General features: G+C 43.7%; 1 protein-coding gene across 1 annotated transcript in view; it reads right to left on the bottom strand.

Moving 5' to 3' along the window:
* Positions 1–14,826, bottom strand: part of SLC6A11 (solute carrier family 6 member 11) — an 87,785-nt gene extending 72,959 nt beyond the window's left edge. Inside the window, exons 1-5 of the mRNA XM_040076370.2 lie at positions 14,581–14,826; positions 13,913–14,143; positions 11,056–11,190; positions 10,739–10,879; positions 9,260–9,350 (exon numbers count right to left, since the gene is read on the bottom strand). Coding sequence (XP_039932304.1) covers positions 9,260–9,350; positions 10,739–10,879; positions 11,056–11,190; positions 13,913–14,132 — 587 coding nt within the window. The 5' untranslated portion in view covers positions 14,133–14,143; positions 14,581–14,826. The remainder of the gene's footprint in view (positions 1–9,259; positions 9,351–10,738; positions 10,880–11,055; positions 11,191–13,912; positions 14,144–14,580) is intronic.
* Between the last annotated feature and the right edge of the window lie 2,601 nt (positions 14,827–17,427).

The following is a 17,427-nucleotide window of genomic DNA, read 5'->3' as shown; positions in this document are numbered from 1 at the left end:
CCTCACTTTAGAGTCTGATATTTGGGAAACTAGATACGGGCTCGTTGTGCCAGGTGTTTTCCCAGGGCAGTGATGTGGTAATCACTGAAACACCTCCAGAACAAGCACAACTACAACTGCAAAGTTAAATAAATCCCAGCGGATTTTTTTGCAGATTTAGTCATTAAAAGTGTTTAAAATCAAGAGAGAGAGTCTGGATTCCAAACTCTCCCTGTAAGTCAACAATGAGCTGACACTGTGGCTTTTCTGGAATATCCAGAACAAGAGCTACAGGCTCTGTGTAGTGTCCAAACCTCTATCTTGAAGGTTTCACGGAAACTCTGAAACAGGAAATCTACCCACAGGTTTCTAAAAGCTGAAAATGGTGCTTGAAAGACATTGCTGGATACCCACGTGTACTCCCCAACCATCAGTGCTTAAGGATGAGAAAGAAGTCATTCAGTTTTTAGAAGATAATCAGTGGGTTACAGATTAAGAAAAATTTATTGGAAATTCTTTAAAGTGGAAATTCTTAAACTTCATTTCTGGAAATCCACTTAATTCCGTACTTGGCTTGTTTCTCAAAGCAACAGACAGACAATTCCCAGTGCTCACATTAGCAAGAATCCCTCAGCTACGGAATTATTATGAAATATTTACTTCTTCCAGAAGATCCAGTGTCAATTACACACAACTGAACAAATCATTCCTGGCTAAGCCACATTTGCTGCTATCTAGCCTAGTGCCTTCTCTTTAAATTCCTGCTTGGGCTGAACGTTGTTCCATTCATTACTCATTTCTAATTAAAAAGTGAAATTAGGCTTTCCTCTGCAGATTTTTCTCTGAAATTTCTAGTACAGCTTGCAAAAAATGAAAAGAATGATGCCTTTCTTGTATCAACCCCTGTCTCATTAAGGTCAGTACAGGTTATTTGACTGTTAGTGTGTACATATATATTTTTTTTTCCACTTTTACATGTTGTGTCTGTGTACCTCTCACACTGAGACAATGAGGGATAAACACAGAACATCCCATTCCTGACCTATTTTCCTTACCCTTCTTTCAATGGAGTCATGGCAACTCCTCTTTAACCAACCCCAAGGGTTTAATCCTGTTAGATCATTTTTTCTACTGTTCCACTCACCTCTACTCTACAGTCTCTTTTCTCAATATATCCAATGACTCCTTTAGGCTTTTTTTGCAATTTTCCCTTTTCTCCTCTCTAAAGAAGTCATCCAGCGACAAAATTCTCCCTTTTTATTCACCTTGAGTGGTATAAATTATCTCAGCACACAGCACCAGCTGAGAGCTGAAAGCACCCAGAAGAAATCAAGTCAGGCTGCTGCCTCTCAGAATTTTTGTGGAGCCTTTTGGAAAACTTGCACAGTTGTACTCAGCTTTTCGCTGTTAATTAAATGTTCTTCAAATGGGAACTACTGAGCACAAAGTATTGAGAACCACTGCACGATCTTGTAAAAACAGACCTTCACAGTGAGTTTTTGGCTACAAATTCATGTAACAAATGAATGGTGATAAGCTCTTATCTCTTCCTCACAGAACAGGCTGAAAGAAAACCATTACCTGACTGGCAAAAAAATTTTAAAAATTGAAAAAATTCCTCTGTCAACATATTTCTTATCTCACTGGCCCTGGACTAAACTGTAGTCACAAAAAAACCCTAAAATGTGAAAAGGAGCAGGGGCACAAGGGGTAAAGAATAACTTAAAGCCCAAAAGAGAAAAAAGAAAGCTGCAAATGGACAGGAGTTATTTTGGAAGGCCTCAATTCTTTGTCCACTTTTGCAGCTCCCGGGTCTTTATAAAATATCACTCTGCTGTAGCACTTGGAAATTACAGAATTATTAATTAAATCCAGATTAATTCTACTGGATCAATTTTTCATTTATGAACTAAGACCTATGGACATCAGATATTAAATAATTAAAGAGGAGCTGTTGAAGGGATTTGGGGGAGGTACCAGTTATTTCCTTTGCATCCAGAGGACAGCAGTGCCCATATTGCTGTTCCAAGGCCTGCACTGATTGATGTTCTGGAGCCTTCCCAGGAATTCCAGTGCAATATTTAATGAGTTTCCTCAGGAAGTCCTCCTGACACAGCAAAGCAATTTTGCTGCCATGTAAGAATATAGTGCAAAACAGTGATTTTTTTTTTTTTTTTTTTTTTTAAAAAAAAAAGCATGGTTGTTTTGTTTTTCCAGCCTGTGCTCACTGTAATTTTCACAGAGTAAAAAATCCTCTCCTTTGAGCATTTAATTAGATTTAAAATCCCAAGCAGCCACCCTTTCACTTAATTCCCTGAATCTACAAAGCCATAATTGGGAAATACTCCTAAAAATTGTCTAAACATTAGGTTTTTCTTATGGTGATTTTTTTTTTCAAGAGCCAAAAATAGACAGAGGCTTTATGAATTACATATAAATCTATCCTTTACACAGTACCCATGCTGAGATAGCCGAAAACCATAGGAATGTGATTCCTGTTAAGGGATGTTTTCAGTTACTTCTGCATCTCTAAAATCCCTCTCAAAGCACTTCACTCTCAATTCCAAGACAGGGAGTAAATGCAATGGGCACATTCCTGGACAGTTGTAAATAAAAGTCTCTTATTTACTTGGATATTTAAGGGATTACGGAGGTATGAAAAAAGATTCCTTGGGAGACGTCCATGTGATTTGTTGGCACATCCTGTCTTGCACATCACTTTCCTGTGGTCAACCAGTAAAGAAAATAATTCCTGGAGTGGGCAACTTTGTCAAACATGGATGGGACTTTTCAGCTTGTCCCCCGGGCAGCTACTGGAGGGGTCTAATTGGTATCAGGCAGCAAATGGCACCAGAAGTAGCCTACTTTCAGTTTTCTAGAAGATTTAAAACTTTGTGTGGACGCTTTCTACTTTCAGTTTTCTAGAAGATTTAAAACTTTGTGTGTATAACTGTTGGAGGTTGCACATAATAACTCAGGGAAAAGGGGATGAGCTGGTTTTATAACTGCATAAAACCAGATGTAGCTGAAGGGAGGCCTTTCAATGGAGAGGTTTTGTACACAAATAAAAAAGAAAAATTAAAAAACCCCACACCACAAACCCAGCAAACCAACAAGTTATGAAAAACCAATGAAACCCTTGGCAGAGGCAGAAGAAACACGCCTGGTTATTTTGGATCGTGCTGCTCCTGGCTGATCTGGCCAAGCCCATCATGGCACCACTGAAGTTTTGCTATTTTAGACCTTTCACTTTATATTAATTTCACCCCTTCAAAAAAAAAGTGTTTCTCTCATGTAATTCTTTCCCCACAACAGCAAAAAGTGCATATATAGATGTACAAGCCTGTAAACACACACTCCTACACTTCCCAAAATAATGAAAACGCCCTTGTTGTTACAAATAAAAAAGATTTACCATTTTTCAGCAAAATTGGATATCTAAGCCAGCAGCTTCTAAAGATCATAGTTTTTAAGCACCTCACTCAGTTTCTGTGCACATTTGCTGACCATCAGTAGCAATAATAGCATTTCTAGAACTTTAACAATTGTCCAATTAAGGGATATTTTAAGTAGCTCACATATGACCTACGGTACAAAAATTTAATTTCTGGGTTTGACACCACTGCAAGCCAAAATGTGACTACATTTTGGCACAGGAACCATCCAAATGCTGCAAATTCCCAAAGCAGTAGAAGGTCAGGAGAATTTGCAAACTTGAAGGTCATTTTTTCCATCATCCATAGTGGAAATGTTTTGTTCAACAAGAAATGTAAGAATCAAAACCCAGGGACGTTCATCCACCTGGCGTAGGGTTTAGTCCTTAACACAGGAGAAACTGGCAGCATTTTGACACCTATCCCATTTGTGTTTTTCAGCTGAAGTCAGGTAAAGTCAGTGATCTTGAGGAAAACACAGATGGAGAACTCGCGAGGCTCCAGACAAAAAGTGATTTTCACACAGGTGCTTGGGAGCTGGGCAGCAAGAGGAGGATCTGGCAGGGTCTAATGTCCTGCAAGACTGTTGGAACCCTGGGCACTGAGAATTCCAGGCTTTCTGTGCTGCCAGGCACTGACCCCCAAGCAAACACTGCATTGATCTGAGGCCATGGAGAAGGCTCCCAAAATTGAGTGACAGCACTGGGATTGTGGGTGTGGAGTTTGGATAGAAGTGTGCGATATCACAGGGTGCAAAACTCAGAGTTTAAGGGTTTAGAATATAGTAATATATAGATAAAGCAAGATGGAGGATTAGTCCTTCTTTTTCACCTTCTCCTTCATGGGTCTGGGTGGGATTTTGTAATTGGGTAGAAAAATCCACATTGCGGGCCACGGGTGGTTGGTTATTGGGTTAAAAGTCAAAATAATTTAGGTGTCATTTCTTGGTTGGACAGTTTATCCTTCAAAGGACTTGTAGAGAGAGATGGGGGCCATTTTTACTTTGTCAGCTAGCAATGCTGTAGAACTCACAGCTTGTGAGACTGTGATAGAGACAAGAATTAATAAATATCTGAGTCTGGAAAAGAAACACTGTCTCGAGCATTTCATCCCGACCCTGGCAAAAGAAGATAAATCGTGACACAAGACACCCACAGGGGCTGGTTCAGGGTGGTGCTGGATCCCCCAGGCACTGAGCACTGCAGGAGCAGGCTCAGCTCATGCCTGACTTTTCAGTGTGCTGGGGATTAACCACAGTGTGACTCCTGCACTCGATTGTGGCCTGAATGAGGCAGGAAAAACCTCTCTTTTGACTTTGCAAGGAAACGGTTTGTGCCTTTTCCTTTTTGCTGAGAACAGCCCCTTTTATTTCTGGCCAGACAAAACCAATGTTTCTTCTCACTAGGCTTTACTTGGAAACGCTGAGGATGTGTCACCCTCTCCAGAGAGTGACAGGCCAACAACCAGACCTCCTTTAACAGAGCACCAAGTTGTTGCTACACAGCCAATAAAAAAACTATTGAGGTGGAATCAGCCACAAAACCGTGACTCCTCTTTCTGTCCAGCTCCCTTCCCAGGCACTGGAAACCTCCAGCTCCTGCCCATGGTGACAGACTGCAGCAGCAGCCAAAAGAGCACACGGGCATGGCTGCAGCCCCCACCCCTGCCAGGCAATTTCCTCTCCTAGGAAAGCAGAAAAACGATGGAGCAGAGCATCTCCGCTCTGTTCCCCAGGCTGCAGATACAGCCTCACTTACAGCCACAGTTCTTTTCCATATCCTGCTTTAATTTATCAGTGATTAGAAGCTATCACTATTAATTATTTAAAGTTTGGACACTAAAAATTCTATGTGCCGCACCTTGAAACTGCGATTATTACTTTTTCTTAGAAAGTCCTTAAGCTGTACAATCGGGATGAAGGAAAGGCCACAAACAGGAAAAACAGGTCAAGTCTCTGAATGCTGGCACTAGTATGAAGGGAAAACTGGAAATTCAGGCTCTTGTCTGTCCTTTGGAACACAGCAGCAGAGAGTTTGGAGAATAAAAAGCGAATTTTTATCAGTTTTGCTGCTTCCCTTAGAAACTGTACATGCAGAATGTGGAACCTCTCAAGGCTGTGGCTCACAAGGCCTTTTTTGAGTAAGAAATCCTTTAATCCCCTGATTCTGATCAGTTGTCAGTAGTGTCTGCTCACAAAAAATAAAGCCTTAGAATACAAAGAGGGGCAGATATTTCTAAGCAGAAAAAGAAGAAGAGTGTCCAAACTGCCAGGTTTTGCTGACCTCCAGCAGCATCAGCCCATTTTCACCTTGTAGCTACAGGGAAGTGGTGTCAATTACAATCTCACAAAAATATTTGAAGTTTTGAAATTTAATGAGGTTCCTTGAAGCACACCAGAAGGAAAACTGCACCTAGGACCTGCTGCAGGATTTCTCTGAATCCTTTTTTTGGTTGGTTTAACAAAGAAACAATCCATACAAGACAAACTTTCACTTTCAGTGAAAGCAGGGAGAGAAGGATGAATTATCAGAAGTCAGAGTATTCCTGCTAAGGGAGCGAGGGAAGAGCATCCTCTGGGCACACCTGACAAAGGGGAACTGGAAAAGCCTCATGGCACTGCCAGGTGTCCTCTGGCACCTCTGCTCATGGCTGAGTTCCTGCCTGGCATGAGCCACAGCTTTAGGAGTTGCCAAGGCTGCAGAAGCAGAAAAAGCTACAAGGATTTAGCAGAAAAGCTGGAGGTTTGGTTTGCAGTCCTCAGGCCAGCAGAGGATTTGGATTTACTTCCAGTCAAGAGGAAGTAAGGGCTGAGCCTTACAGCCTAGCTGGTGAAAAAGACTTAGCAGCACCAAGTAAAAGAGAAAAAAACTCCTTTCCAAAGCCAGAAATAAAGATGTTTTAGGTCTGGTGTATTCATTTACACACTTAAACCCAAATCCAACTTGTCCCCTGCTCCCAGCCTCTGCTGGCACTCAGAGAATGTAAATAGTGTGTGAAACACAGCAACCTGAACCTCCCCAGCATGGGAGCACTGGGCTTGAGAGCACTGCAAAAACACTGGGGAATGACTGAGTCTCTTCTTGTTAGGCTGGGTTTGATTAAAACCATCTGAAGATGCTGTGATTACTCTGAAAGGCTGTGGCAATGGGACATGGCTGTGAAAGCAAAGCTGCAGCATCAGCCTGACACTTTACAAATGCAGGATTGAGTTTCACATGTAAACAAGCTCACTCACAAAAAGCAAACAGGATCACTGTGCACAATAATTACCACTCTAATCCACAGATTAACTCAATAGACCAAAAAAATTTTTTCCCCACAGCCAACCCTTCACACAATAAATTGGCTTTATGCCACAACCCAGAGGAATTTCAATGGCAGCCTTGGCATTGCAGGGAGCAAAATGTGAGGGTTCTGAATGGTTGTTCTGAAGAAACCTGGAGCCTCCCCCTTCCCTACTCCAGCAACTCGCCTTTTTACTATTTGTTTCAACAAGTTTACAATGAGTTTATAGCTCCTGGCAGCAGAATTTATAAAATAATAAAGCACCATCATGAGAACACCACCTCTGGCTGAGGGAAATAATGCTGCTGATAACATTTATCTCCAGACAAATTAACTCTTCCAGTAATATTTACTTTGTATTATTTGGTCTGCTATCTGCTCTGTATACAGAAAGATCCTGCTGTACTTTTATGTCTGATATTTAAGACATATAATTTAATTATAATCTTAATTTGAATGAGTTATTTCAGGGCAAAATCAATCATGGTTTTTAATAAAGCTCATTCTTCCACTTAGAAACTAGGTTTTCATTTTTTTTTTTTTTTAATTTTGAAGCAAGATTATAACTATCTAAATTTCAAACAAGGCAAACAGCTTCCCTTAGCAGGAAAAGAGTACATTTATTTTCTGTGTGCAAAACTATGCAACTCCAGTTTTGCTTGGACAGAGAAAGTAGATAAGTTTGATATCTTAAGTTATTTTGGCCAGAAAACTTAGAGTTACAAAATGTTTTTCTGTGATACAATAAAGAAGGATGTTTCAAATAGATTATTCAATTTACCTCTTCTTTTTGGCGTTTGTGATTTCAAAAGATTTGGAACGTGTATTTTCAACTTTCTATAGACAAGACTGTAAAACCAGATAGAGAAAAGGCTAAATCTGATTATCCCTTCTGGTTTCATATTTTATTTTGATTTAGACAAAATCAGGTTGGGAAATATTCCCCAAAATTGCAGGGTTTAAAACCCACTGCAACTTGAGCAGAATCTTGTTTCACTTCATTTTCAGAGACCTCTGAGAAAGGATGTCCTTAAAATGGATTTGTAGGTGCTTCAAAATAACACTGACACAGGAATTCAGGCAATCCAGAGACGAGCACTAACAAAAACCCACAAAACCATAGAAATAAATATGAGAGTATAAAACTGTGCTCTCCACAGAGTTGAGCTAAACATTTCCTACTTCTCTGGATAACTGGAGTTGCCATCAGTGGCTGAGTCGGGAATATTGTTGAAAATATGTAAATATAAATGCAGGGGGTAAATTGGCTAATACTGGGGAAAATAAACTGTTCATTTCTTCTATTAAGTCTTATTTCTCGTTATCCTGGAGCACCATAAGAGATTTTTTTCTAAAATAAAATTAACCTGTAGCATTAAGGGATGCCACCTGAGAAACTCTTGCTCACTCTGAGATATTGTCTGTGGATAGATATATTTTGATTTAAGATGTTAGGTGTTCAGATTCTTAAAAATTTTAACAGAAAATAAAATTTCAGTTTTACTCAGAGAGTGCATATGTCTCTCATATTATTCAGATTTAATTTAGTTGAGGGAGGGTGTATTTTATTTTTAAATAAAACAGTATTATTTGCTGAAACAACTCATGAAGTCTATGTTTACTGATGTAGCAAAAAAAAAAAAAAAAAAAGAGATTTGGGCAGATAATAGCATGTCCCAAGATTCAAGGAAATTATGTCAGTGTAGATTTCTCCCTTCAAGGAGTTTTAATTCCTGGTTCTTTAAAGTGTAGCTCTTGCTGTCCTGCACACAAAACAGCCTCATAAATAAGGCTCTGTCTTAAAAATAAAATTAATGGGTCCCCAAGAAATTGTAGCAACCCAAAATTGTGTAACAGGCTTTGAAATGTGAAATCACTCAGAATTCAAAGTAACGTTCCATTTCTCTGATTGGCTTAACACACACTATGCCCTGTAAGGAACAAATGGGAGGCTACACTGCACTGATTAAATATTTATAGTCAGAAAAAAATGTGTCACCAGAAAAGCAGATCATCTTTTGCAGACATCTGATTTTCTTCCCTTAGTCTAATGAGAAATCAGAGTCAGGGGGGCAGGAGAGAGTTAAACTCTCCTGTTATTCTAGCTGAATAACTAACACTTACACAACCCTTTAAAAAATAATGACATCTAGAAACCAGAGTATTAGTTAGCTGAAACAAGGATGAGGATGCAGCTCTCAAACTCCTAAGGGAAGAAACATTTTGGGGGGGGGGCGGGGGGAAAGGAATATTGTAAATCATTTCCTTTCTTTCACCTTTGCCTCCTCATTAGTATGGGTCGGAGGCTCTTTCCTCTGGCAGCAGGAGCCAAGCTCCCGAGCAAGTGGCACACTTTGTTCCATGTCCTTACAGGATATGGAATTCCTTTCCTTGTATCCTCTAAAAAAAGAGTTAAAATCTCGTATTCTGACTGTGGCTGGATAAGAATATTTCCAGCTGAACGCACACCCCTAAGTGCTGTAGGGTTACAAGGTGTAAATGATGAAATCATTGCAATGTAATGAATAGTCCGATCAAATATAAAGTTTTTATGCACTTACTCCCAGAATTCCATCACTGGAGAAGTGGCATTTTGTAAAGAGACTTGACTGCAGTTGCTCATGTTAAGTTTTTGAAATTCCACACAGTTTTCTAGAAGAGAAAAAAAGAAAGAAAAGGAGTTTGTTGTGCTGACATGCAAGTACAGTTCTTGTTCATGCCCCAGTCTGTGCACCTCAGAAAGCCCCCGTTCCACACCCGTTCTTCTGGGTGGGGTTTCTGGGTGCACTAAATGCCACAGCTGCTACTTCTGCAACACCATGTTACGATAACCCATCGTAAAACATCCATGAGGACCTTCCTACACCACTTCCCAAAGTCACAGGGCTGAAAAGTCACTCCAGGCAGGAGAAAAGTGGAGCAATGGATTGGGAATCACATCATGCTCCTTCTCCAGCTGCTGGTTCAATGGTTTATGGCTACAAACAGCTTATGGAATGTGGCCAGCCATAAACTCCCACTTTTTCCTGGTAAAGCAAGGGGATATTTCCTCTGGCTTATCATTATTATGACTATTATTATCTCTAACACAAAAGCCAAAGCATTGTGGAGCATTTCAGCTGTGAAAACGCTGGCCAAGCTCCTTTGCAGGGCTGCCAAAATTCATACCGAAGCCTTCCACATCCACTGGGCCCAAAATTACCTCCCTGACAGAAACTAAGATTTCAGGCAGCTTTAGGTGTGCTCAAAGAACACACTAAATGGCCAATCAATGAGAACCAGGAAAAACAATGTAATGGGTACTTGATTTGAAATTGGACTTTATATACGGGATAAATGCTAAAACTTCAGGAATGTGGGAACAAGGGCACTGGGATGAGATCCTCCCCATGGATGTTCGGGATCTACAGACTCAAAAAGCAGAGAATTACAGATATAAATATCAATGAGAACACAGATGCAGAGCCCTACCCCGCAAACCCTGCTGAATACACACCTCATCCTTCATGCAGGAGGCTACTTTACATGCAGCAAGGATTCTTTATGAGACTAAATTTCCAGAAGCAGCTTGATGAACATTATCCCTCAACATCTGGCATTTAAAAGAGCAGATCCAAAGATCCACATTTAATATTTTTTTCCCTCCGCATTCAAACTCCTCCCTATTTCATTAGAGTGAAAGAGCAAGATTGTAACGTGTCATCAGGTCATTCTCTGCTGCAGAATTCATTCACTGTGTTCGGGGAGAATAGATATGATTGCAAATGAGAGTCTTGGGATTTAGCCAGAAGATCTTACGGATTTAACAAATCCATAGTCTTTTTCTGCTGACATTATATTCTAGAGGAGTAAATGCTTTACAGTGACCTAACCCAGAAAGGTCCGAGGCAGTTTTACTCCAGGTTTCCTTTCTCTTGCTGGGTGAGATTAGCCTATTTCCACAGACTTTGCTACACCAATAGCTTTGCTCAGGACATTTCAATATGTTAACCAATCACTTGGGAAGATTTTTATAGTGGCAATCTCTGCTGAGGTCATACCTGTATTCCATTCGTGGCCACAGGAAGCCCAGGGAAGCTCTGTAGTAAAGCAGTTGAACAAATAGAAGATAGCCCATGCTAAAATGATGATGTAATATACATTTAGGTGTGCCTCTATAACTTGGGTAGCATAGCCAATGCCTGGAGGAGCAAAATCAAAAGTGAGATACAAAAGAAAACTTCTGCTTTTCAGGCTGTGTTTCATTTAAAAACAAATGCTTATTCTTTAGTATATCTTAACTTCAATTTTGATACAATTTGTGTCATTTTACTCCAAATTGAATGCTTTCTTTTGCAGTAGAACACAGAATTGTTACCTTCAAAGAGAGGGCAGACTTTCCTCCAGCATGTGATGCCTCCTTCACTTGTAAACTGTCCCAAGGCCGTCTCCAAGAAAAATACTGGTATTCCACAGCAAATAAAAAAGACCACGTAAGGGATGAGGAAAGCACCTGCAGGTGAATATTGAGGGGGTGGTGGTTAGAATGAGCAGGGCTCCTCAGCAGCACAGGGAGGATTTTTCCATCAAAGGAAAGATCAGCTGTGAGCCATCAGTGCAGGAAGGGTTTTCTCCTGCCCCAAATATCTAAACTTAAACCTGTAAGCCAAGGACTGAAGAGACCAGATCCAAGTTCCTCAGCATAAAGTCAGCTCGGGAGTCTCTCAAACACTGAAAAGAGCCCAGCCATGCTCAGATCCACGTCCTCCTTGTCTTTTCCAGGGGTGAGGAAGCGTTACAGATATTAAATCTGAGAAATCCTTCTCATGATCTCTATAGGAGCCTGATGATAAAGATTGTGAAAGGGGAATGAGGAAACAAACTCCAGAACTACTTACAAGGACAGGAAAGCAGGACCTGGCCTTATCAACCAGAAATACTGATGTGAAATTCTAGGAAAATAACAAAGCATCAACCATTTTTTTGGATGCTGACAGTGAACCCCAGCACAGGTAGTGAACCACAGCAAAACTGAAAACACAGCACACCCACACCCTGCAACAGCTGTTGGTCTTCAGTCACCCCAGTTAGAAGTTGAGACAACTAAATTCACCTGCTCTGACTGGCAGCTTCTTTCCTCTCATCACCAGGAGTCTCCTCCCTCAGCCAGGAAATTTCCCTAGAGACGAATCCCAGGTGCCTCTCAAGCAATCAGTAGGGATTCCACAAAGGATGGAACACTTGCATGGCTCCTCTGGATAATTTACTGGCCACTATCAAATCTAGCTTGGCCCTCTCATACACACAATCACAATGAGTTTAACATGGCAGCTTGTGGAAATCAAAGGTATCAGCTTGGACTGTTTTCCAACCCTGTTCCCACAGGCACACATCAGGAAGATTAGAAAACATCAGGATTCCCAGCTTGCAAAAAGATCGTATTCCAAGAAATACGTAATTCTAAAAACACAAAGAAATTCGTTTTCTTCAAAACCTGAACATCCACAACCTAAAACTACGGATGATTATTCCTACATTCTCTGTTATGACTTGGAGTAAGTGCCAGAGAGGTCACACCTCACAAGTTCCAAAATATAGCTTCTACTTTTGTCCTGTGAAAAAATTTATTTCAGAACTAGCTCAGATATTTACCACTGTCTTCCCCTACCACACACCAAGGAGTTGGATGCATCAGATTTAAGCACTAAAAACAAACTCTGGTCTAATTCCAGCAGGGTGTTACAAAGCCACAGGACTGAGCCTCCATTGACTAAAACTGGTCAATGGCAAATGTCCCATGGTGCCAGGACACGGCCAATTAGATCACAACCACTAATTCTAGTCTTAAAGAATACAGTGGTGATTAAGTATGGTATGTAAGTAATTACTTCTTCATCAAATCATCCAAAACAATGATTAAATTTCTTTCTACCTCATGTTACAGCCTTAAAAATGATAGCATCACCTTTTGACAAGCTGGCACGCACCTACAAATGGGCACCTAAAGGTGGCTGTAGGAACCAAAAAACTGCACACCAAAAATATATTCCTGTCACTTGCCTCTGCTAAAAGTTCTCTGGGAACACTTTGACCATCAACAGAAAGGGTTGTGTGTATGATATGCAGCATGTGAATATTCCAGATTTGGTAGCAGCATTCTCAAAAGAGCTGAACCCTTGTTACCCAAGATTGGCCAAAATACAGAGACGTAAAGAAAGGAACTTCCAGCGATAAACACAACTTGCACAGCAGGATTTGTCTTGTAGAAACAGCACACAAAACAGTCTAAGAACCATCCCTGAGTTCAGATAAGGAGGGACAAGGAACAGAAATCTGGCACAGCAAACAAACCTATCAAAGAGCACATCAGTGCTTATAAGCCCTGAACATCCTATTTTTCTTCTAGCCTCTGTGTTTACACTGCCACTGCCTCAGGCCTTAAGTGGGGAGAATGTTGAACCCAGTCCACAGAATTCTAAACTGAGTTTGTCATTTACTTTTCTTTCTTCATTGCTGCCCGAGTCACAGCTGATGTGCTTATTCTCAACTGTTATTTATCTTATACAGTTTATAGTTGGCTGTAACCAATACGTGCCACACGTTATACTCCTGTAGAAGTTGAGTCTGCTCTTTTCTCTCTCCAATAACATTCATATTTTATATTTGCTAGGGCTTACTCTCTTCTTTGAGTAACCTGCAGTTTTGCATCTCTCCCTACCTTGCTGTAGGAATTGGGGAAGTACTGAGGGAAAAAAAAAAATGAACATTGAGGTATAAAAAATTTCATGTGACAAAAAAAATAAATTTAGTCCTTGTAGCATTATTAGGAAGAAAAAAAATATCCATCCTCTCCAAAGTACAGTTGTGACAAATAAAGTGCTGCTTCCTTTTCTGTGTCAGACAGACTTGGTTAAGTATGCCTGGGTGCATATTCACATGCAGAAGACAGCGTGTACTACTATAACAGAACGCTGGCTTCTCCTGCAGGAAAAATGCTCCCAAAAAAAATTATGTCAGTTTACTAACGCAACAGAAACTTGTAAAAATAAACCACACAGTGTTTGGAGAGAAGGAAAGAGAAACACGATTTTTCTTAACTGTCAGATTTTTAATGCTTCCCTGTCTACACATGCACTGAAATCCTGAACATGTATCTCTTATTAGTGCAATAAATCACTGCAACACATTCTTAACTGTTTAATTCCCATGTAAATCCACACGTGATGCTGTCTTACCTCCTCCATTCTTGTAGCAAAGATATGGGAATCTCCAGACGTTTCCCAACCCGATAATCTCCCCTGCCACAGAAAGCACAAATTCAACCTTATTGTTCCAGTGACCTCTTTCATGAACTTTCTTATCGTTGCTGTGGACGAGATTGGTACTTGAGGCTTCTGGGTCCAAAGCATCCTCTGGCTTGCCGTTAATTATAGGAATAGTCTTTTCAGCTGTCATGACTTTTCAGCCTAGTGGAGAACAAAAGGAAAACACACAGGTGTGTTAAGGCACTTGCGGGTACTGATCTTCAGCGACTGAGATCTCCCAGGGTGGCATTGCCTTCTTGTTACCCGTGGAAATCTGGGGGCGAAAATGAGGGAGGCTACTCCACTAGGCTGGAAAAGTTGCAAAGCAGGGGAAAGGGAAAAGAAACGGAGGGGGGGAGGGAAGAGAGACGGTTCTGTGCCAAGGAAGGAGTTATTCCAAGTGGAGACAGGTAACTTCCTAGCAGAGAGGGAAGCCTTTCAAAAATCCCTCCCCAGGCGAGGATCGCAGCCTGACTGACCTACCAGAGGACAGGGATCTGCCGCACCTTCTAGGCACACGCCTGAGCTCAGGGATGTGCAGAAGGGCTGGGATGCTCGTGGCCTGCCCGGAGGCGCGGGGGAGCTCGGGGATTACTCACCCAGGGCTCTGCCCGTGCCTGCGCGCCGGGGACAGGGGCCGGGCTGTGCTGGGCGCTGCCTGCGGGCAGATGCTGCGGCTCCGGGAGCGCGGGCAGGGCACGGTCTGCCGGGAAGGCGGCGTTCGGGATCCCGGGGAGCCGGGAAGCCTCGTCCTGCCCTGCCGCTGCTGGCGGCCCGGCGTGGCTTGTAGGATGCTCCCCGCGCTCTGGAGCCGGAATTTGCAAATGCTCAGCCCTCCCCAGAGCGATGGTTTAACACCCGCCTCCCCCCTCCGCCCACCTCAGGCTGTCCCGCCAGCTCTCCCCTCCTCCTCCTCCTCCTCTTCCTCCTCCTCCACCCGGCTTCACCGCCGAGCATCACCAGCGAGCATCCCCAGGCTGCGCTCCCCCGCCCCGAGGGCTGGGCCGAGCCCGGCAGGTTGGCAGCCGTGTTCTGCATCATCCCCGGCCGAGCCCGGCCCCGCTCCGCAGCTCGGGAAGGGATGGGGTCCAGCACGGAGCGGGGACAGCCCCGCAGCCCTCGGGGGCCCGCATGGAGCGGGGACAGCCCCACAGCTCTCGGGGTCCAGCATGGAGTGGGGACAGCCCCGCAGCCCTCGGGGGCCCGCATGGAGCGGGGACAGCCCCACAGCCATCGGGGTCCAGCATGGAGCAGGGACAGCCCCACAGCTCTTAGGGACCCGCATGAGGCAGGGACAGCCCCACAGACATCGGGGACCCGCATGGAGCAGGGACAGCCCCGCAGCTCTCGGGGTCCCGCATGAGGCAGGGACAGCCCCACAGACATCGGGGACCCGCATGGAGCAGGGACAGCCCCACAGCCCTCGGGGTCCAGCATGGAGCGGGGACAGCCCCGCAGCCCTCGGAGACCCGCATGGAGCGGGGACAGCCCCGCAGCCCTCGGGGTCCAGCATGGAGCGGGGACAGCCCCGCAGCCCTCGGGGTCCAGCATGGAGCGGGGACAGCCCCACAGCCCTCGGGGTCCAGCATGGAGCGGGGACAGCCCCGCAGCCCTCGGGGGCCCGCATGAGGCAGGGACAGCCCCACAGCTCTCAGGGACCCGCATGAGGCAGGGACAGCCCCACAGCTCTCAGGGACCCGCATGAGGCAGGGACAGCCCCACAGCCCTCGGGGTCCAGCATGGAGCAGGGACAGCCCCACAGACATCGGGGACCCGCATGGAGCAGGGACAGCCTCACAGACATCGGGGACCCGCATGGAGCAGGGACAGCCCCGCAGCCCTCGGGGGCCCGCATGAGGCAGGGACAGCCCCACAGACATCGGAGACCCGCATGAGGCAGGGACAGCCCCGCACCTGCCGCTCTCGGGGGCTGGCGCAGGACCCGCAAGTTAAAAAAGGAACCCGCCGGGAACAGATGACACAAACTTCAGCTGGAAAGGGCGGCGGGGGGGAGCCGGGGGACAGACGGGATGAAAAAATAAACGGAGGGGGAACATTTGGGAAGTGTGGAAACAATGTGGGCGCTTTCGAGTTACACTAGGGAAATGCAGAAGCAGCCAGTGTGGGCATCGCTAGCTGGGGCCTGGCTTAAAATTCAAGCTGTAAAAGTGGTGAGAATAGGGGAAAAAATTAATTATTGCAAATGGTTTTGTTTCAGGTTGAATCAAATGTTTCCAATAGAGATGATTTTTTTGTTTGCTTGTTTTCCATCTAACCCTCTCCTTTTTAAATTTTTTTATAGGTCAGTCATTTTCACCCTGAGTTTCCAACCCAAATTCAATACCTCTTCTCTCTTCATCTCTGCAGCTTCTCCTTGGCAAATGGCAGCACCCAAGCCAGGTTCTTGCCTCAAATCTTCCCTCAGCTCCACAGTCTGCTGCAGCTGCGATCAGCAAGGCTTTGCCCTGCAGCTCCAGGGGATGCACTTTGGAACTCAGAGGCTCCTTAACCCAGGATTCTCTGCTGGAAATGTCCCAGAGACAGTCAGATCTTCTTCCATGTCAACCCTCTCCCTCACCCTCCAGCTCCAAGGACTTTTCCCTTGCCTGGCCGCCTGTTAGCAGCACTCATGGAAGACAATGGAAAGATGCCCATGGATATATTTCAAATTAACTTGAGCTGACTTTGTACCCTGCTTGTACATTACACACTGGAGTTTGTGCTGTGGTTAAAGTTCTCAGGATTTTGCATTTCAGTGATGCCTGTCACCACAGTGGGTGCTGGGGCCTCACCCTGTCAGCTCTCTGTCACATCAACCCTTGCACCTAACAGGTGCAGGATGAGCCTCTCTCTTTTCTTCTTCATGCCAGAATTTATAGTTCCAGCCAAACCTATCTTGGGAAAGGAAATCTGCCAGTGGTAAAACTGAAAAAAATTGCAAAATTTATATATATATAAATATACATATTTTAAAACATCATCACCATAGATATTACCAGAGCTAGGTTGGATTTTGGGTGGTGCATTTGTGGTTTTTGTTTTTAATGCAGCTGCTATTCATTAACTGAGGATGGAATAGATCCATTTTTCCCAAGCTGACTTTGCACAAACTAGACTCCACTTGGAGGGCTTTTTTGTTGATTTATTTTTACCTTCTTCTTCATCTTGTTTTCAGCAGGGATCAAAACAGACCCTGTTTTTCTGTCTCCCAGCCAGGCCTAGCAGGCTCAACAGGATACACTTCAACATCAAAGCTGACAGTGAATTCTCATTTTATTCCTGAGAGTAATTCTAAAAATGGAGGGAAGCTGAGGGACAGTAAACATCTGATGATTCAATACAGACGAGAGACCAGCCTTCATCAAATAGACTGATGATCCCAAATCGAAGGGCCTGCTGCAAGGGACAGTCTGCAGGCAGATGCAGAAGGTGTTTATTTGCTGATT

Source organism: Hirundo rustica, chromosome 12 (assembly GCF_015227805.2).
Source record: "Hirundo rustica isolate bHirRus1 chromosome 12, bHirRus1.pri.v3, whole genome shotgun sequence".
Lineage (NCBI taxonomy): Eukaryota > Metazoa > Chordata > Aves > Passeriformes > Hirundinidae > Hirundo > Hirundo rustica.
This window is presented reverse-complemented; position numbering and strand designations above follow the sequence as displayed.